General features: G+C 40.5%; 1 protein-coding gene across 1 annotated transcript in view; it reads right to left on the reverse strand.

Annotated features, from left to right (window-relative positions):
* Nucleotides 1-4,310: 4,310 nt before the first annotated feature.
* mfsd13a (major facilitator superfamily domain containing 13A) overlaps nt 4,311-18,909 on the reverse strand; it is a 45,366-nt gene continuing 30,767 nt past the window's right edge. Inside the window, exons 5-9 of the mRNA XM_060842252.1 lie at nt 17,975-18,086; nt 14,333-14,429; nt 13,609-13,780; nt 9,646-9,839; nt 4,311-7,475 (exon numbers count right to left, since the gene is read on the reverse strand). Coding sequence (XP_060698235.1) covers nt 7,222-7,475; nt 9,646-9,839; nt 13,609-13,780; nt 14,333-14,429; nt 17,975-18,086 — 829 coding nt within the window. The 3' untranslated portion in view covers nt 4,311-7,221. The remainder of the gene's footprint in view (nt 7,476-9,645; nt 9,840-13,608; nt 13,781-14,332; nt 14,430-17,974; nt 18,087-18,909) is intronic.

Genomic DNA, 18,909 nt, shown 5'->3' on the forward strand with positions numbered 1-18,909 from the left:
ACCAGTCAACAATAATTTGACAATGTTAATCCCATTTTCCATCTCTTGCCCCTTGCTGTTGCAGTTGGAATGGATTTAAATTAGATTGGCAGGGGGATGGGACTCTTGTGGGGGACAACAAAGATTACTAATTAAAACACAAGCAAACAAAGGCAGAGGATGCATAGGTAAGGGAGGAAAGTGAGTCTAGTCAGGCTAAATGGAACATATTTTAATGAAAGGAGCCTGGGGAATAAGACAGCTAAGCTGAGGGCACAGATAGGCACAAGGGAGTATGATATCCTAGCCTTGACTAAGACCAGGCTGAAATCTGAGCAAGACGGACAGCTAGTTATAGGGCATTCATGAGATAGGGGAATAGGAGCAGCCCAAAGCCCTGGAGGCTACAGCAACACAAGTGAATACTGCATTTAAATATCATCGAAACAATATGCAAGCTTCTGATTCAAGCACCCTTTCAGGCAGCAAGTTCCAGACTCCCACTATCCTCTGGGTAATATTATGAATAGAGCTGAAAATGCGTTGCTGAAAAAGCACAGCAGGTCAGGCAGCATTCAGGAAGAAGGGATCATGCCTGAAACATCGATTCTCCTGCTCCTTGGATGCTCCCTGACCTGCTTTGCTTTTCCAGCAACACATTTTCAGCTCTGATTTCCAACATCTGCAGTCCTCATTTTCTCCTAATATTATTAGCACTCCTTTAACCCTCTACCTCTTACCTTAAACCTATGTCCCCTAGATACTGACTCTCCTACTAATAGAAAAAGTCATATCTGTGCCCTTCATAATGTTCTATGTGTCGGATATCCTCTCAAACTTCACTGCTCCCAAGAAAACTCCAGTCAGACCAATACCCAATAGCTCAAACTAAGTCCAGGCAACATCCTGGTAAATTGCCTCTGCACCCTCTTTAATGCAATCACATCCTCCCTATAATGAGGTGACCAGAACTGCATTTCATGCTAATAATAGCATTTTATACAGTTCCAATGTAATCTCCCTGCCTTTTATTCTGCACCTTGTCGAAAGAAGGTAAGTAACCCATATTCCGCCTTAACCACTTACCTACCCACCTTGTTCCCTTCAGGGATCTGTGCAATGTGCACACCAAGGTCCCTCTGATCTTTAGTATTTCCCCAGGGTCTGACTATTCCTAGTGTAGCCCCTTCTCTATTGTCCCTTCATAGGTGCATTACCTCAGATATTTCTAGGTTGAATTCCATTTGCCACTGCTCAGTCCAGCTGACTCGTCTGTTGATATCCTCCTCATTATTTAGCACCCTATCAATTTTTCATGTCACCTATGAATATCTTCAATCATACCCCTTACAACTGAATCTAAATCTTTAATGTATACCACAAGGCATCAGAATGTAGCATCACCTTAGTGTCAAATCATCTACGGTGTCCTTACAGCAGTAAGTAACCTGATTATCTTTCAGCTCAGTTGCCAAAAGTGAACATCTATATTTTATTCTGTTGTAAAACAAGCTGTTGTTCAAATAGCCAACTGCAACTCAATTCCAAACCAAAAAAAGTTTGAAAGTTAGAAAAGTAGTGATGGTCTCACTGGCTTAAAAAAAAAGTTTTGCTGGATTCAATTTAAGGATTTTGTACCCCCTCTAAACTTACACACAAACTCCCAGTTATTATTTGGGTAGTTAGAATCTCCTATTAATACTGCCATATTATACTTTCTCTTTGAAATTCTCTTCTAAAATTTGTTACCATATTCGATAGTTGATCTCTCCTTTCGGAGACTTATGGTACTCATCTGTGTCTGTCCTTAGATGTGACTTGACTTCTACCCTTGTGACCTCATTTGATGATCATTCCAAGCTAACATCCTTCCTCACTGCACAAATCAATTTCTTGATCAATACTGTGACCCACTCCTCTTCTATTAGTCTCCCATCTGAATACCCTATTACCAGAATCTTGAGATGTCAATCCTGCTCAGCTTTCAGCCAAGTCCGAGTGGCACAGTGGTTAGCACTGCTGCCTCACAGCGCCAGAGACCTGGGTTCAATTCCCGCCTCAGGCGACTGACTGTGTGGAGTTTGCACATTCTCCCAGTGTCTGCGTGGGTTTCCTCCAGTTTCCTCCCACATCACAAAGATGTGCAGGCCAGGTGAATTGGCCATTCTAAATTGCCTGTAGTGTTAGGTGGGTTGTGCTTCGGCGGGTCAGTGTGGACTTGTTGGGTCGAAGGGCCTGTTTCCACACTGTAAGTAATCTAATCTAATCTATGATATTATACACCCTTTATACATATTTGTGCCCCAGCTGAGCTGTCTTATTCCTCAGGCTCCTTTCAGTAACATTTAGCCTTAGTTGACTCACTTTTTCCTACCTAACCTATGCATCCTCTCCCTTCACTTACTTCGGTTTTAATTACTAATTCCATCATAGCTAATCATCTCCCACAAACTATTTGTTAGGATCCCAGTCCCCTGCCGATCTAGTTAAAATCCACTCCAACTGCAATAGCATGCTTCCCCGAAGAATATTGATCCCAATCTGGTTCAGATGTAGAATCCCTACATCTTCAAAGTGGGAGCTTTATTTATGCTGGTTAAAAAAGATGACTTAGTGCATAAACACTTCCCCATTGTGTACACAATTTATAATTAAACACCCTAATATAATTCACATGCAGTATCCCCAGGAATCCACTAGTCAATATAGCAAACATTTGGTGACCCCCGTCAAAACAGTTTTCATTCAATCTCAGGACAAAGTATATTTTATTTGTTGTCCAGTTTCCTTCCCTTACTATTCATCTTTGAAAAGACAGTACCCAAAGATGATCACAGCACATTGGAACCATATGGCCATTATTCAGGTAGAGATTTCAATATTACATTGCTGCAAAGTTATCAGAACCCAAAGCCCAAGCTGATTTTTCCCTCCCTTAGTCCAGGAGTGCCTCAGCCAATTGTAGTACTTTAACCCGTTTAGTTAGGCATCAGTTAACTCAGGACAGATTGGTCAATTGATCCCAAGTCCTACATCACTCAGGCTTGTCTGAGATTTTGAACAATCTCCTAGGATCAGTTTTCTTAAAACTGAATTTTATTTTGCTAACATGACAAGGCAAATTGATTCATATTTTACATTCATCTTGATTAACTCATATGGGGGTGGGTCAATCATTATCCGATAGATCAAACGTTGCCAACCTTTTCAAGGCTGAACTGGAGACTTCAGGAAGTAAAGATTTATTACCAGGGGCTATGAGCAATGCAGGACAACAAAGGTAAAGCTACCAAAATCCCACACTCACATTAGAGAGAGAGACCTGGTGATCAAACTTCAAAACCCAATTGCAATTAGAGAGAAATGTCAGGCAACCGGGAAAGGGCATACCAAATAGCCTCTTTAATTGTAAGATTTTCTAAGCACTGCTCTTTCTCGGTGTATTAAGCAGTAGTTAAATGATTTATTTGAGGAACAGTGTTAGTTATTCCAGCAGCAAAGGGGGTTAATTCAGATCATTGTTATCTTTGATGTACATTGTGACCACAGCATTTATTAAACCAGTGACTGCAAATCAATGCAGATCAACCATTTTAGGATTTCTTGAGAAATAAATGCAAGTTGTCTGTTTTTCCTGGTTTCTAGGCCATGTAATCCATTGGAAATATGCATTTACAGATATCAGGAATTGGGATATCAGGAATAAGATCTGCCGGAAGTCAAATAGGCTGTTATAAATCTGTGAAAAGATTCACCCTGGGCAGGTTACAGCAGTGTGGAGGTCTGGGGAAATAGATTCTGAAAAGTAATTTCATGAGCAATTTTCTCAAAAATAAACTAGAATTAAGGTTTTGTTTAAAATCCAAGATATTTTAAATTAGGAAGGGGGGGGGGGGGGGGGGGGGAGAACAAATTTAATTTGCAATCTTGTTCTCAATACCACCAGTGAATAATGTACATTAAGTAATAATGAAGAGAACAGGATTGACAAAATCAGATTCAACCAGTGAGGCTGCATAATCTCATTCAGCTTCATAATTTAGCAAGTTCAACTCACTGAAGGCAAAGTAGTGATTCCACCTTAACTGTCCTCCCTGTCCAATACAGATTACTTAAAATGTTAGCCATGGCTTGCTTAAGTCAAATCCCAGGACGTGAACCGATAAAGCAATGCTGACATTCCAATGTAGTACTGAGGAGTGTGGCACTACCATGAGCGCCATATTTTCAGTTAAGAGATTAAATGGACATAAAAGATCCATAAAACGCTATTTTTGAAGAGCAGGGAGTTTTCCTGGCGGTTATTCATTAATCAACATTACAAAAACAGATTACCTGGTCATGATCACATTGCTGTTTGAGGGAGTTTATTGTAGCTGCCACATTTCCAAGAGAGTTTCACTGGCCGAGGCACATTTGCTTAAAATAAGTACAATACAAATGCAAAACGTACTTTTTAAACATAACAGGTCAAACATTAAAAACACCAAATTAACGGTTTTACATCAAACAAATCTTTATTTTGCTGCTTGCTGAATAATTATTTCAAAGATTTCTAAAATATTTTAAGCAACATTTAATATAATGAAAAATTCTGACTTGTTACAACTTAAAAGCAGTGACAGATTTCACAAACGTCTTCATTTTGTCTTATTCCTGAAGATAAACAATTAAATATTCTATGAATTTTAAAAGTGGTACAGATATAGAGGGCAGCCCCCTGTATCCCTGGCCCAAACATATTAAAGGGAACCTTGTGGAACCAGGGGTTGCCAGGAAATAAATGTCCCATTGAAATGAATAGATTCAGCTCCTATCCACAGTAGGTCACGGAGCTCATCCTCATGAGTATGGAGACGGGGACTACTGTAGTGGAGTGCTTTTTCACAATTTAGAGGTTTTAAAGGCAACATCTTTGAGCCAATATTTGCAGTATTATAAAGTACACCTCTGTTCCAATCCACGGGAGGGTATTTCTTCCAGATCAGAATACAAACTGGCGAGAAGCAGAACACTTCAGTTATTATCAGATGTTAGAATCTGATTGAACCCCTCCACATCCCAAAATTAGATCAGGGAAACTAACTCTCCATTTAGAGTTCAACGCCAGTGTCCCACTCAGTGCCAATACTCGGGTTTATCATGTAAAAAGCAGACTAAAGTAAAAGCCAGCCTTCACCACCCTTGTTCTTGAAAGGGACAAGAGCTGGAAGGCTTAAAGACTGGCCACCTTCAGTCCCTGTACTGGAGAACAGATGCAAGTCTGGAGTGTGACAGAAATGGAATCACAAAAAAAAGAAATTCTTCAGAAGTTTTCAGTCATTAGCTATTTTTCAAAGTTACATTAATATGAAACAGGTTGGCAGTGGACGCAATTAAAAATCAGGATCACTGTTTAGGAATTTCATCTCTCACAGTCGCAAATGGAAAAGCATCAAATTCTCTCACATTGTTATAAAAGATATATAGAAAGTCCAGGAATTCAACTACCTGAAGAACTGCTAAAAATTATTGATGAAATACAAAGTGATGAATGGGAGGAAATTATTGGCCAATCCACATCCATAATGGCTCAACATCGTAATGGGGTACTTCCACTGTTGGAGCTCCCAGCCTCCTGCCACATCATCTCAATGCGAGAGACAAGAGAGTAAAACCCAGAGTCAAGGGGGAAGAAAAAAAGCTGGAAAATACATAAATGAAAGAATGAATACAAATATTTATTTGAAAATAATTTATGTAAGTTGGCACCTCTGGTGATTTTACTTCATGTGCTTTAATGGATTATAATTAGGCTATCAAAGCTGTAAAAGACAAATTAAAGAGATGACCTTCAGCACAAATTTATATGAAGAGCTGGACAAATGAAGTAGGTTTATGATCCAAAAGTCAGAAGTGCAAACTAGCAATGGCTTCAGAGAGTCCCATATAAAATGAATAATTAGATGGCTCCATTTGGATTTCAGGTTGCACATTATTATTAAACACAATGCTGCCAGATGGTTTGGGAGACCGTTATAAGTTAACATATGATGTCTATAAATCACCCTCAACTTCCACCACGAGCCTCTGTTACATGAGGCAGTTGTTGTCAATTTCTATGGGCAGAAGCCTGGGAAATGCAAAATATTTTAATCAATAATTGACATATGCAATAAGTGCTCACAGCTGAAGGTGAAGAAATTGTTGGCACATTTTGAGCAATTGGCCAGTGATATGCCTACTACCGGAGATTCCTCCTCATTTCCAGGTCCTTCTCTGTCCTGCTCTATCAACAAGCATTCTCAAAGCCACAGACAGGTCCAGTTCAGTCTCCCTCATATTGCCTTTTGTCTTTCATTCAAGGCAGTTTTGTCAATGCTATGGAATGGAACATTTTTCATTATGGACAAAGACTCAGCATGAAGTGTTCACTCTCAAGTTAGATACAACATGATTAGATGCAAGATAAAACTCCTCACTTCCTGCCTCAATGTGTCTCAGCTACCACTTTACAAGAGGCTACCTTCCTGCCCTATTGTGACACGTGACTTTTTTCTTTAAAAAAAAACAGCCATCCTGCAAAGAAACTGCCAAATTCGCAGCTGATTAAAAGTAGTCTGGTGCTTGAGGCTCAGCCCACTTGGACATTGAAGTGAGACTGTTAAACTAATTTCACATCCAGACAGAAGGTGGAATTTAATGCAGCTCCAAAGGAGCTAGAAGGACGGCTTCAGCCACTGGCCGATACTCTCCCACATCAGTACACTGAGGAACAACGGAGTTCAGTGCAGTTCAATATCAAATTAACAATATCAATCTTTAGTTTGATCCAAATTTAAAATGACCCATGCAAACAGATGGCTCCAAGAGTGATAGGTTGATATGGAATTATGCTCTACTGAATTTTACAACATGATGAGGGAATACAGATTCTGCAAATCTTAAGATCTTGTGCATCCTTAACATATTAAACAACTCTAATTATACTCTAGACATTAAAATACAATTTGTGGTCTCCTCCAGTGAACATTAGAAGTGAAATTTTCAAAAAGAATTAATCAGGCACAATGGTCTTATCAACCATTAATCTCTTGCTACATTAATGAGGTCTTCAAAATTTACACAAAACATCTGAACAAAAATATTATTCCATTGAAAATGAAAGTTCCATATCCTGAGCTGAAGTGGCAATAAAAAATGTCATGTCTAATCTACTGGACTTGGCAGATTTGTTGGCTCCTGCATGTTTAGGCTAATGACCTAAACTGCTTTAATATCCTGCAGGCCAGCCTGGTGCGTATTCTGCCTCAATGACTTGATTGTCTGCAGTCTTTTGCCATGGAGGTTGAACTGAGACCAGGCCAGAAGCTGCAGCACTGCACAGGTAATGGGTACGAAGACTAACAGGTAGAAGCACCCTTGGCGAACCGCTGTCATCCAGGCAACATCTGATTTCACCACTGGCTTTGTGTTCACAATATCGCGTAGTGCATCGTGCTGAAAAATGTCATACCCTGAAAAAGCACAATTGGAGATCAGAGTAAACAAAAAAAAAGACAAGTAAGTATTCAACACAAAAAGCAATACGTTGTGGCAAACTGCCAAAAACTGATTAGCAGTCAGCTTTACAGACTCATTGAATGCTTTTAAAAGGCAAAGATAGATAGACTTTTCAACTGCAAAGGAATTAAGTGTGAGCGGGCACCTAAGTAGAGCTGAGTTCACGAAAAGGTCAACACTGATCTTATAGAATGGCGGAGCAGGCTCGAAGGGCCGAATGGCCTACTCCTGCTCCTAGATCTTAATTCCCCAATTTTGTTATGAGGAACACCTCTGGGCAGGTACAAAACAAGCAACCTAATTGAGTCAGCTTCGCCTCAAAGGTCTCGAACAAGCATACATGATGGACCAGGATCTCGGAGAAAACTGAGGCTGCAGAGGACTGCAGATGCTAGAGATCAGAGTCAAGATAAGAGTGGTGCTGGAAAAGCACAGGTCAGGCAGCAACAAAGGAGCAGGAAAATTGTCGTTTCGGGCAAAAGCCCTTCATCGGGAATGAAGCCCTCTGCTCATCAAGTAGTGCCACGAGATTTTTCTTTAATGCCTACGAGAACACAATCAGGAGCTTAGTTCAACATCTCCCCTGAAGGTGATGAGCTCCACCTGCTCAAAATTGCACTAAGAATCAATGTAGACTATAAGCTCCAGTCTCTTTAGATTAGATTCCCTACAGTATGGAAACAGGCCCTCAGGCCTAACAAGTCAACACCGACCCTCCAAAGAGTAACCTACCAAAACCCATTCCCGACCCTACATTTATCCCTGATTAATGCACCTAACACTACGGGCAATTTAGCATGGCCAATTCACCTGACCTGCACATCTTTGGACTGTGGGAGGAAACCGGAGCACCCGCAGGAAACGTACACAAACACGGGGAGAATGTGCAAACTCCACACAGGTAGTTGCCCAAGGCCGGAATCGTACCCGGGTCCCTGGCGCTGTGAGGCAGCAGTGCTAACCATTGAGCCACCATGCTGTCCACATGATGGACTTGATCCCTCAATCATTAGACTGAGGTGAGAGTTCTACCCCTGAGCCAAGACCAATCCTGTTACTCTGGTGAATGAGGTAATGATGCCCTCAGCTGGAGAAGGCAGGATGTGCAGCTTTGCAGTAGAATGAGCAACTGCATTCCTACAATTTGCCCATTTCACATGGAATTAAATTTTACATCACTGATCTCCACTGGTTTAAAAAAAACAGCTCAAACGTGTGCAAGATCAAACCTAAGGCTTTCAGTGCCTGAACTCTGACGATGCAGATCATTCAGCTCATGATGTCTGCATCCAGTTTCTGAATGAGCCAGTCTCCGCCTACTCCTGCACAGTGTTTGAATATAAACAAACAATCTTTTACAAGATAATACATGGCTTGGAAAGGGTGGACACTAGGAAATTGTCTCCGTTAGGCGAGGAGACTAGGACCTGTGGACACAGCCTTAGAATTAGAGGGGGTCAATTCAGAACAGAAACGTGGAGACATTTCTTCAGCCAGAGAGTGGTGGGCCTATGAAATACATTGCTGCAGAGTGCAGTGGGGGCTGGGACGCTAAATGGCTTCAAGGCAGAGATTGATAAATTCTTGATGTCACAAGGAATTAAGGGTTACGGGGAGAATGCGGGTAAGTGGAGTTGAAATGCCCATCAGCCATGATTGAATGGCGGAGTGGACTCGATGGGCCGACTGGCCTTACTTCCACTCCTATGTCTTATGGTCTTATCTTCAATGGGCTCAAAATACAATGCAATTACTAGTGAATCCAATAAGTAGATTCAGAACAGCCTTTCCCCACCCAGACACTGGGTGCCTCTAGAATGTGGAATATTCTACAACAACATTGGGTGAATGATTTAAAATGCATTTAATAGGGGAAGCCAGATAAACACTTCAGGGAAAAAAGGTACAGAAGGTTCCGTTGATGGGGTTAGAGGATCTCAGGTCTGAGCATGAATCGTGGCAAGGACCAGTGCCATTAAGTGATCTATTTCTGTGCTGTACACGGCGTAAAGGACAGAAGAAAGGTTGTACCGTATGGAAGATGAATAACCAGAAACCAAGACACTAGTCAATGTTCCTACAAATCAAACAACTGAATCAACAGTTGTGAGGAGATCAGCTTACCTGTGTAAACATACAAAAGCCACGTCCCAATTAACGGGGCAAATGTCTGTCCAGGTTTGGTTACCAAGGCAACCATGCCAAATAGCAATGCTGAAGCTGCCTGTTTCCTCTTGTTCATCACAAAATCTTCATCTACAAGGTCGGAGATGACAAGGTTCAGGAGTTTGCACGTCCCCTCAGTGAATACCCGGTTACTGGAGAATGAAACACATACAAATTTTTTTAAAAAGTGTTAGATTAAGACGAACCACAAAATGAAAAGTTAATTAATGGAGTGATTTTGACCTTGGGGAAAGAAAATGACATTTCTGCCTTGTGCCAAAGAAACTATGGAACTTGTAACCAGCAAAATAAAAAGACAAGAACACTTCAACTGACATGCAATAATTCAGTTGCCTATCTGCTCAAAACTAGAACAAGTTTACAGGGAAACAAATGGACAATATTACATTGTTCATTATCGTGAGGTCAGTCATCAGACTCAAAATGCTTACTCTGCTTTCTTCCCACACTCTGTCAGACTTCGAGGTTTTCCAGCAACTTCTAGTTCTGCTTCATGATACGAACCTGCCAGTAAGTCCTGTTGCAAGCTTTTTAAAACGTGTACAAATGAATAAACTACCTGGTTTTTATATAGCAACTTGCAGAATCTCTGAATATCCTAAAGAGCTTCACCAATCAGGTACCTCTTAAAGTATATATGCAGTTGTTATGTACTTTGGGCGTTCTCAAAGGGCAGTCTTGCAATTCCAGATTGGAGTCTATGGCAAGAGCCAGCTAAAACATCCACTTCTGGCTGAAGATTACTGTAAAGTCCAGCCTTGTTTCTGCTGGGCTCTGTGATCAGAGGCGTGAAGTTCACGGCACCTTGACCTCTTAGTAACTGCGTAACTGTTCACTACCAATTGCTGCAGGACATGGCAGGGTTGTAGAGCTTTGAGCTCTTAAAAACTGATTACATCATTCTCCATAATAATTTCAGAAAGTTGGCGCCATATTTTCAAACTAGTCTGGCACTGCTCTGATGCTGTGCTTCTCAAGGAATGACAGACTTACTGAGCCAGGTCACACCTGCAGCAGCTGGTGACAACCACAGTATTTTGTGGATGCCCATTTAGGAGCCAGGAAGTTTGTTCTTTTATCTATCATGATTAGTACTATGGTAGTGTCACAGAACAATGGTGAATGCCCTTGTTGCAAAGGGGGACTTAAAATAGTACAAAAAGGTCTGTATGGTGATCAACCCCAATTTTGCTTTCAATGGATCTACAATATGGCAGATAAGGAGATGGTAAAGGCCAGGACAGTACATAATTCCCTCAGTTGGTTCTCTCACTACTTCACAAGCTATTGCGAGCTCAGACCAGCAGCTGCATCTTTCAAACTCAACTTGCTCGATTAGTAGTGATGTTACTTTACACAGAAGTAGGATGTATGTGCCCGTGTTTAGGGTGGGACTGGGTGTAGAATCAGAAGCATATGAATTGATTTGCCATTCAGGGAACATTGGGGTTAAATGAAATAAATCCCCTAATAAACTAAAGATTATACAAGATTACAAATGGATCAATGTTTCAATTTATCATTGAACCCATTTCTGTTTACTAATAAGCAATGACATTACAATTTTAATTAGAAGTAGGCATTTAAATAAATTCCTGGCACTGTCACATATAGGCACAGTAATAAAACAATGCAAAACAAACTGCAAAGTTCACTAATAGCAACTACCTACAAACAAAATAAACCACTTTAAAAGGCACAGATTTTTATCTTAATTCAATTATCACAGAATCCAAGACAAGACCAAATGTTCACCAGAAATGCTTCCTAAATGCAAGCCACAACATAATTCATAATATGGGAAGGAATATATTTGATATTTTTTGTTTGTATTCATGTTACTAAGGAAAGAACTTATTGTTTAATTTAATACACTTCTGATCCAACAGCCAAGGGACTACAATTCAACAATCACTCTAGATCAAATCAGCTTTTAAATTTGATCTCAATAGATTCCTAATTCCAATACTTAATCACTTTCAAAGCTACCATGACAACCAGAAGCAACACTCTATATAGTAGGGTTTGGTAACATTAAAATAACATGGATTACAAAACCGGCAACTCAGGCTTCTGTTTGTTTGTGGCAGATCATTGTGCTGAAATGTAGACCACAACTTCAGTACTATAATGGTGCGGTATATTTTCTGACTCAGTTTGATTCACTTTATTCCGGAAGACTGGAGTTCGAGTTTGTCAGCTTTCAGTATGTGAAAGAGCGCAGTGCTATCAAAGTTGATTTTTTTTCATGGTTTCAGTGCATTCCACTGCAAATAAAACTTAAAGAAATGGTGTAGATGTCTTTATTTCAAAATTGTGGAAATAGTGGAGATGACTGTTCAACTTCATTTTGAAATTATGTCTAATCCCAAATAGTCAACTTGACAGTCAACCAATAACAACTTAGTCATTTAGAAGTTAGATCTACAACAGATCAGAGGGAAAATAGCTTAGTATGTGTGTACTTCTTGACTTTGCAGTTGTGTCTGATGTCCATGTGAAAGGCACATCTGAGCATCAGTGATGCGGAATCAGCAGATACAAATCACTGCTGCACATAATTTAATGCTGATGGAACAGCAATATACTTCCAAGTCAGGATGGTGAATAGCTTGGAAGGGAACGTGCAGATGGTGGTATTCCCATGTAGCTTCGGCAAAGCACTTGCAGATGGAAGTGCTGTGGGTGTGGAAAGCACTGTCGGAAGAGCTTGGTAAGTTTTTTGGTAAATTGGTAACGCCATTGAATGACAAGGGATAATGGTTAGTCTCTATTGTTGGAGATGGTCATTTCTTGATATTTGAGAGATGTTACTTGCCACTTTTCAGCCCAAGCCTGAATTTTGTCTTGGTCCTCCTACTTTTTGACATGGACTGCTTCCATATCTGAGTCACAAATGGTGCTGAAAATCGTGCAATCATTGGTGAACATCCCCACTTCTAACCATATGATGGAGGGAAAGTCATTGATAAAGCAACTGAAGATGGTTGGGACTAGAACACTACCCTGAGGAACTCCTGCAGAAATGTCCTGGAATGGAGCTGATTAGCCTCCAACAACCACAAATTAATCATATTTAATAATACAATCTGCACTTCAGAGCATGAACTGCTGTCATGTTCAAAATTGCAAGGTAATTCAAACCCTCATATTAAATACCCCACTGTATAGAAGTTATGTTGAAGAGTCAGTACTTCACAGTTAAAAACTATATTCTTTGAGTCTTTAATCTAACTTTATGGAACACAAGGAGGGAGTTTCGGAGCAGTACGAAACATCAAGCAGATGAACTGCAGGTGAAACGTTTCAGCCTTTAGTTACGTTGCTGAATAAATGAGGAGGAGAAAGTGAGGACAGCAGATGCTGGAGATCAGAGTCAAAAAGAACGGTGCTGGAAAAACACAGCCAATCAGGCAGCATCCGAGGAGCAGGACAGTCGATGTTTCGAGCACAAGTTTTTCATCAGGAATGAGGAAGAGCTCATGCTAGACACGTTGACTCTCCTGCTCCTCAGATGCTGCCTGACTGGCTGTGTTTTTCCAGCACCACACACTGACTGCTGGATAAACAACCTTACTATTATTAACACAAACTACGCATCAAGCTCCTGAGCACTGAAATCTGAATTCTTGCTTTTTTGGATGCTGAGATCCAGCAATGCACCTTAATAGAACCTCCTGAGGACAATGCAAAGGGGAGGCAAAGTCAAGTGATCAATATCCCCAATTTCCTTTTCTTCAGCCTTTCAACAATACAATTAATGAAACTTGCTTAAAAATTGAGATTATTACTTCTGATTGTTAACCAGAGCAACAAATCTATAATAGTCATTGATTATTGGGTTAACAATCTTAAACTGCCTCCAACTTTGCAAGTTCTACAGGAGGAATGCTGCTATACCTGGCAATGAAGAAACAGAGTAGGTAGATTTGATCTGGTCCCGCCAGTAACATCATGAAACTCATTGTCAGTTTTAAGAAAAATAACCATCGGATAACCAGATACACTCCAAATCTGTGGCACAGTGACAGGAAGTAGAGGTTGTTTAGGTGTGGAGCAATGTATGATGCACCTGGAAACAAAAAAGGAAATGCTTCAATTTTTGTTACAACTATTGAGCACTCCTCCATGCTTTCCCCTCCAGTCAGAAAGAAATTCAAACTAGCATTGCTAGTTCGTTAACTACTGAAACCGCCATCCATGTCTTTCTTACCTCTATTCCAATATTTTCATAGTTAGAGACTAACTAGACTTTGCAACCCATCATCTTCACTGGATTCTGAAGAGTCATACCAGACTCACTACATTAGATGTACACCCCATTTCTTTCCTCACAGATGCTGCCAGACCTGCTGAGGTTTTCCAGCACTATGCATGTATATTATCTTTGCTCTACCATTACACCAAATAACATGCAAACAATTCATCTTGGAAACTAAACACCAAATCAAAAAAATTAATTAATTACAAATAAGCTGTCCTATGGCATCTTTAACTCTCACACAGCCTTATTGGAGCTCATCTTAGACCTGCACAACTAGGGTGGAGAGACAGAGGGAAAAACAAATCACTGCTGAACCTATCAGTTACCTATCATCTGTGATCACAGGCAGACAATGCTTACCGAGGAGAAAGGATCCTGTAGAGAGTGAAATCCTGTCTGAAAGGAGGTGCTCCATGAACAATGGAAAGAAATTACTGTTGAAGTGGCAGTGAAATACCTTTTAAAGAAAAAGGCAGCATTGAGGTGTTAAATCAGCTAATCTCAGGAAAACACGTGACTTCAGTACAGACTCATGCAACGAAATCTTCATTTTCATACTTGTCCCCCACTGAAATACTGTAATAAAACAAAGAACGATGGATGTGACAGATCAGAAATGAAAACTGCTGGCAAAACTCAGCAGGTGTGGCAGCATCTGTGGGGAGAAAGCAGTGTGGTGACTGAAATACTGCTTTAAGATGACAATGTTCTTAATACCTCCTTGTTTCCAGCCAGTTCACCCATGTCTAATAAGCTAACATGGTGACGTCATAGAACTGCTCTCTAATGAGAAAGAAGGGCGAGAGCGGGAGTGAGAGCTAATGGCAGTTTAACCTGGGACTCTACACACTTCAGGTGAGGTGAGAAGTTGAGGAGGAGTCCTTCAAGGGAACATCAGCCTGTGCAGAAATTCAATCCAGGTTGCTGATATCATGTCACATCAGACTGGCTGTCTAGACAACCAACTAACAAACTCTCACTGACGGCAGCGTTTCACAAACAGCCAATGAGGAACAGCACAGTTCTTCCATCACGCCATGCACTTCAGAATTATTTTGTACTTTGTTTTTTTTCTCTGGCCCATCTCCCCAACTCCACTCCATCCTCTAAACCTGCAGTTCATCAAAATTCAGCTGCACACATCCGATGCCCCACATTTGTTGATCTACCACTGGCCCTGTCATTATCTCAAATTTAAACTTTACTGCTCCCCATCCTTGCTCCTCTCCATCTTTATACCAACTTGCAGTACTCCTCTGTACATCAGCTATTGTTCTCCTGACTATCAGCTGTTGCTACAGCTTTCCACATCCAAAGTCTCGGAATTCCTTTGGGAAACCTTGCGGGAACCATTTTCCTGAAAATCCTATGTTGTCCAAACTTTGTGTCCTCCCGCTTAATGTTTTTGACTTGAAATGCACTTTTGACAAACTTGAGATGCTCCATCATATGAACATGGTACATAAGCACAAGCTTGTCACAGCTCACTGAAGACAGTGTGCTGCAAACCAAACAACACCATTCCCAAGTCATCACACATGTCACAAGTTGATTAAATCATCAATTCTACCTAACTACCTAATTCAGATTTAAAGAATATGCACACAGGTACTTTTCATTAAGAAAATATTTATTGTAATTAAACTTTTTAACTAACAGGGCAAAAGTGGAGATGAATTGCTAATCTACAACTAACTTAAACATGAGGAGGAAAAAGACAGGATTTCTAATTTATGCAACTTGAACTTTGACCTTTTAAAGGCTCTCCTCCTCAAATGCCAAACACACACAAACTGACAATCAACTATTGAGTGGAGGGAGGAAACAAAGTCAAAAGGAACAGTTCTGTACTGAGTCCAAAATCATAAAACTAGATGGCTACTTTCTAACAACCCCTTTCCTTTCTTCGATGATTGACTAATGTTGTGCAAATAACATTGATATGTCAGTCAATCTGTAGACTGGCTGAGGCCAACAGAGTTCGAGCCTGTGGTAGGCTGACAGAGAAGGTGAAGTTGCATGAGGTCAAAGGTGCACTAGCTAGATGGACAGAGAACTGGCTGGGCAACAAGAGAGAGCAGGAAGGGAAAGGAGTTTCTCAAAATGAAGAACTGTGACCAGTGGTGTTCCACAGGAATCTGTGCTGGGACCATTGTTGTTTGTGATGTACATAAATGATCTGGAGGAAGGTATGTGTGTTCTAATTAGCAAGTTTGCAGATGACAGTAAGATTGGCAGAGTAGCAGACACTGAAGGGGACAATCAGAGAATGCAGCAGAATATAGACATATTGGAGAGTTGGGCAAAGAAATGGCAGATGGAGTTCAAACCGGACAAATGCGAGGTGATGCATTTCTGAAGATCTAATTCTCGAATACAGTAAATGGAAAAGTCCTATGGAAAATGTACAGAGAGATCTGGGTGTTCAGATCCATTGTACCCTGAGGGCAGCAACACAGGTTGATAGTGGTCAAGAAGGCACACAAGCTTGCTTTCCTTCATCGGAGTACTGAGCACAAGAGTTGGCAGGACATGTTATGGTTGTTGTATAAGACTTTGGTTCGGCCACATTTGGAATACTGCATGCAGTTCTGGTCACCAAATTATGAAAAGAACGTGGATGTTTTGGAGAGGGTGCAGAGGAGGTTCACAAGGATGTTGCCTAGTATGGAGGGCACTAGCTACGAAGAGAGGTTGAGTAGAATTAGGATAATTTTCATTAGAAAGATGGAGGTGGGAGGGGGTAGAAGAGACCTGATTGAGGTTTACAAAATCATGAGGGGTATAGACATGGTAGATAGCAAGAATATTTCTCCCCCCCAGAGTGGGAGACACAATTATTAGGGGTCTCGAGTTCAAAGTGAGAGGGGAAATTTTTAGGAGAGTGAAAGAAAGTTCTTTACACAGAGGGTGGTGGGTGCTTGGAACGTGTTGCCAGTGGAGATGGTAGAGGCAGGCATGATAGTGTCATTTAAGATGTACCGAGACAGATACATAAATGGGCAGGGAACAAGGGATACAGATCCTTAGAAAAGAGGTAACAGGTTTACACGGAGGATCTAGAACGGCATAGGCTTGGAGGGCCTAAGGGCATGTTCCTGTGCTGGAATTTTCTTTGTTCTCTTGTGGGCATTAGTATGCTTATTTCAACAATTCTGAATAGTTTTACTCTTATTTCAACAGAGTTACAAGGGCAATTTTTTCACAGCTAGGGAACTGCGAGAGAGATGTTGGCCGGCATTGGCGAATCTGAGATCTGATTCCATTTCCTGCCTCCCACAAGATCTGTTTAGCTGCAGTCAGTCTAATCAGAAGGTTGATGCTAAGCTGAGCTCTCCTGAGCCCACAACAACTGGGGCCAATTGAAAAATCAGAAGACTGTCTCTGGGCAGAATGGTTCTGAACATGTACTCCAAACCATTTTCTTTTCCAGGATTTCTTTCTCACTATTCCAATTAGGCAACATTGTATGTACCAGTTACAATATTCCTTTGTGACAAGAACAAATTGCTGGAGAAACTCAGAAGCTCTGGTAGCATCTGAGGAGAGAAAAGAGAGTTAATGTTTCAAGTTCGGTGACTTATCAAAGCTCCTGAATACTGATAGAGTCACTGGATTCGAAATGCTGACTCTGTTTTCTTCCCACAGATGCTGCCAGACCTGCTGAGTTTCTTTAGCGTTTCTGTTTTTGTTTCAGATCTCCAGCATCTGTGGTTTTATTATGTCCGCAAATAACTGGTTTTGAAAACAACAAACATGTTCTTATACAGTTTCCTTTGTTTACAGTAGTATATTTGCTCACTTTTAGGCAACTATTTTTTTTAAAAAGTGGCCTTTATAAGTTGTCATTCTGCAACACAAAAGTATCCTTTCTATAATCTTCAGATGTTTAAACATCATTAGCCAACTTTCTCTGCAAAATCCTTTGAGGAATTATTGAAAATATTATGCATTGGGCTGAAACCCCAGAAGAATCCCTTGGAAATGAAGTTCTGGCCTTACCTGCACCAAGTTCATGGTCACAAACCAAGCAAAGTTCCGATGTCTGGAGAGTTGTTTCAGGTATTCTGCCAACGTCAGTTCCTGAGTATGAGGTGCTTGACTAATGTATAGCCTGTCCAGAATCCCAAATACAGGACAGTATGAGAAAAACCACTGACAATTAATTCAATGCCAATCTGAACAAATTATTCATTCAAATAAAAATTGCGGCGAGGCAAGTTGATACCAACAATGAAGTACTGGTAGGTCGAGAACGCAATGGTTGCATTCTTGTGTGACCCTGCATTACAGGAACATCACGCTATAGAAACATCGCTTACTGTTGGTGATGTAATTGTGTTACAGCCAACACACATTTTAAAAGTTTGCACTTTAGAAACAGCGTCCCCAAATTTGTCAATCATGTTACAGCAAATTTGCATAAATGAAACATACATTACACCAGAATGACCTCTACTTTTTACAAAATGATTGTTGTACTTTAACAATGATAAAGATTTGATTATCCCCAACCTTTATCAATGTTTTATAAAATGAAAGATACCATTTCATTGGAGGCAGTTTAGAGTACAATGTGGTTAACAATCAAAAGATGCAGTGAGTTCACGAGGACAGTTAGTGCACTATGGATCATTCACAGAGGCTCCCATTTGTGAATTTTGCTCATGTCTCTTAATTTCTTCTGTGGACATGTACTTGCAGGGATTCAAACAGAGACTTGAAAGGCAAAAGATACAGACTTGGGAAATGCCAATGTCTGCTAGAAAAAGAAATTAAATCAACCTGCGTGGTTACCTTCATAACCACTTGCTGGCAAGGCTCAAGGCAAACATCAGTTCAGCAAGTCTTTTGCATGTGTAAAGAATCAAAATTGACAATTTGCATAAGAGTAATTGCAACAAATTTAAAACAGACAAGTTAGAAACATAAAACTA

Source organism: Hemiscyllium ocellatum, chromosome 22 (genome assembly GCF_020745735.1).
Source record: "Hemiscyllium ocellatum isolate sHemOce1 chromosome 22, sHemOce1.pat.X.cur, whole genome shotgun sequence".
NCBI classification, from domain to species: Eukaryota; Metazoa; Chordata; class Chondrichthyes; order Orectolobiformes; family Hemiscylliidae; genus Hemiscyllium; species Hemiscyllium ocellatum.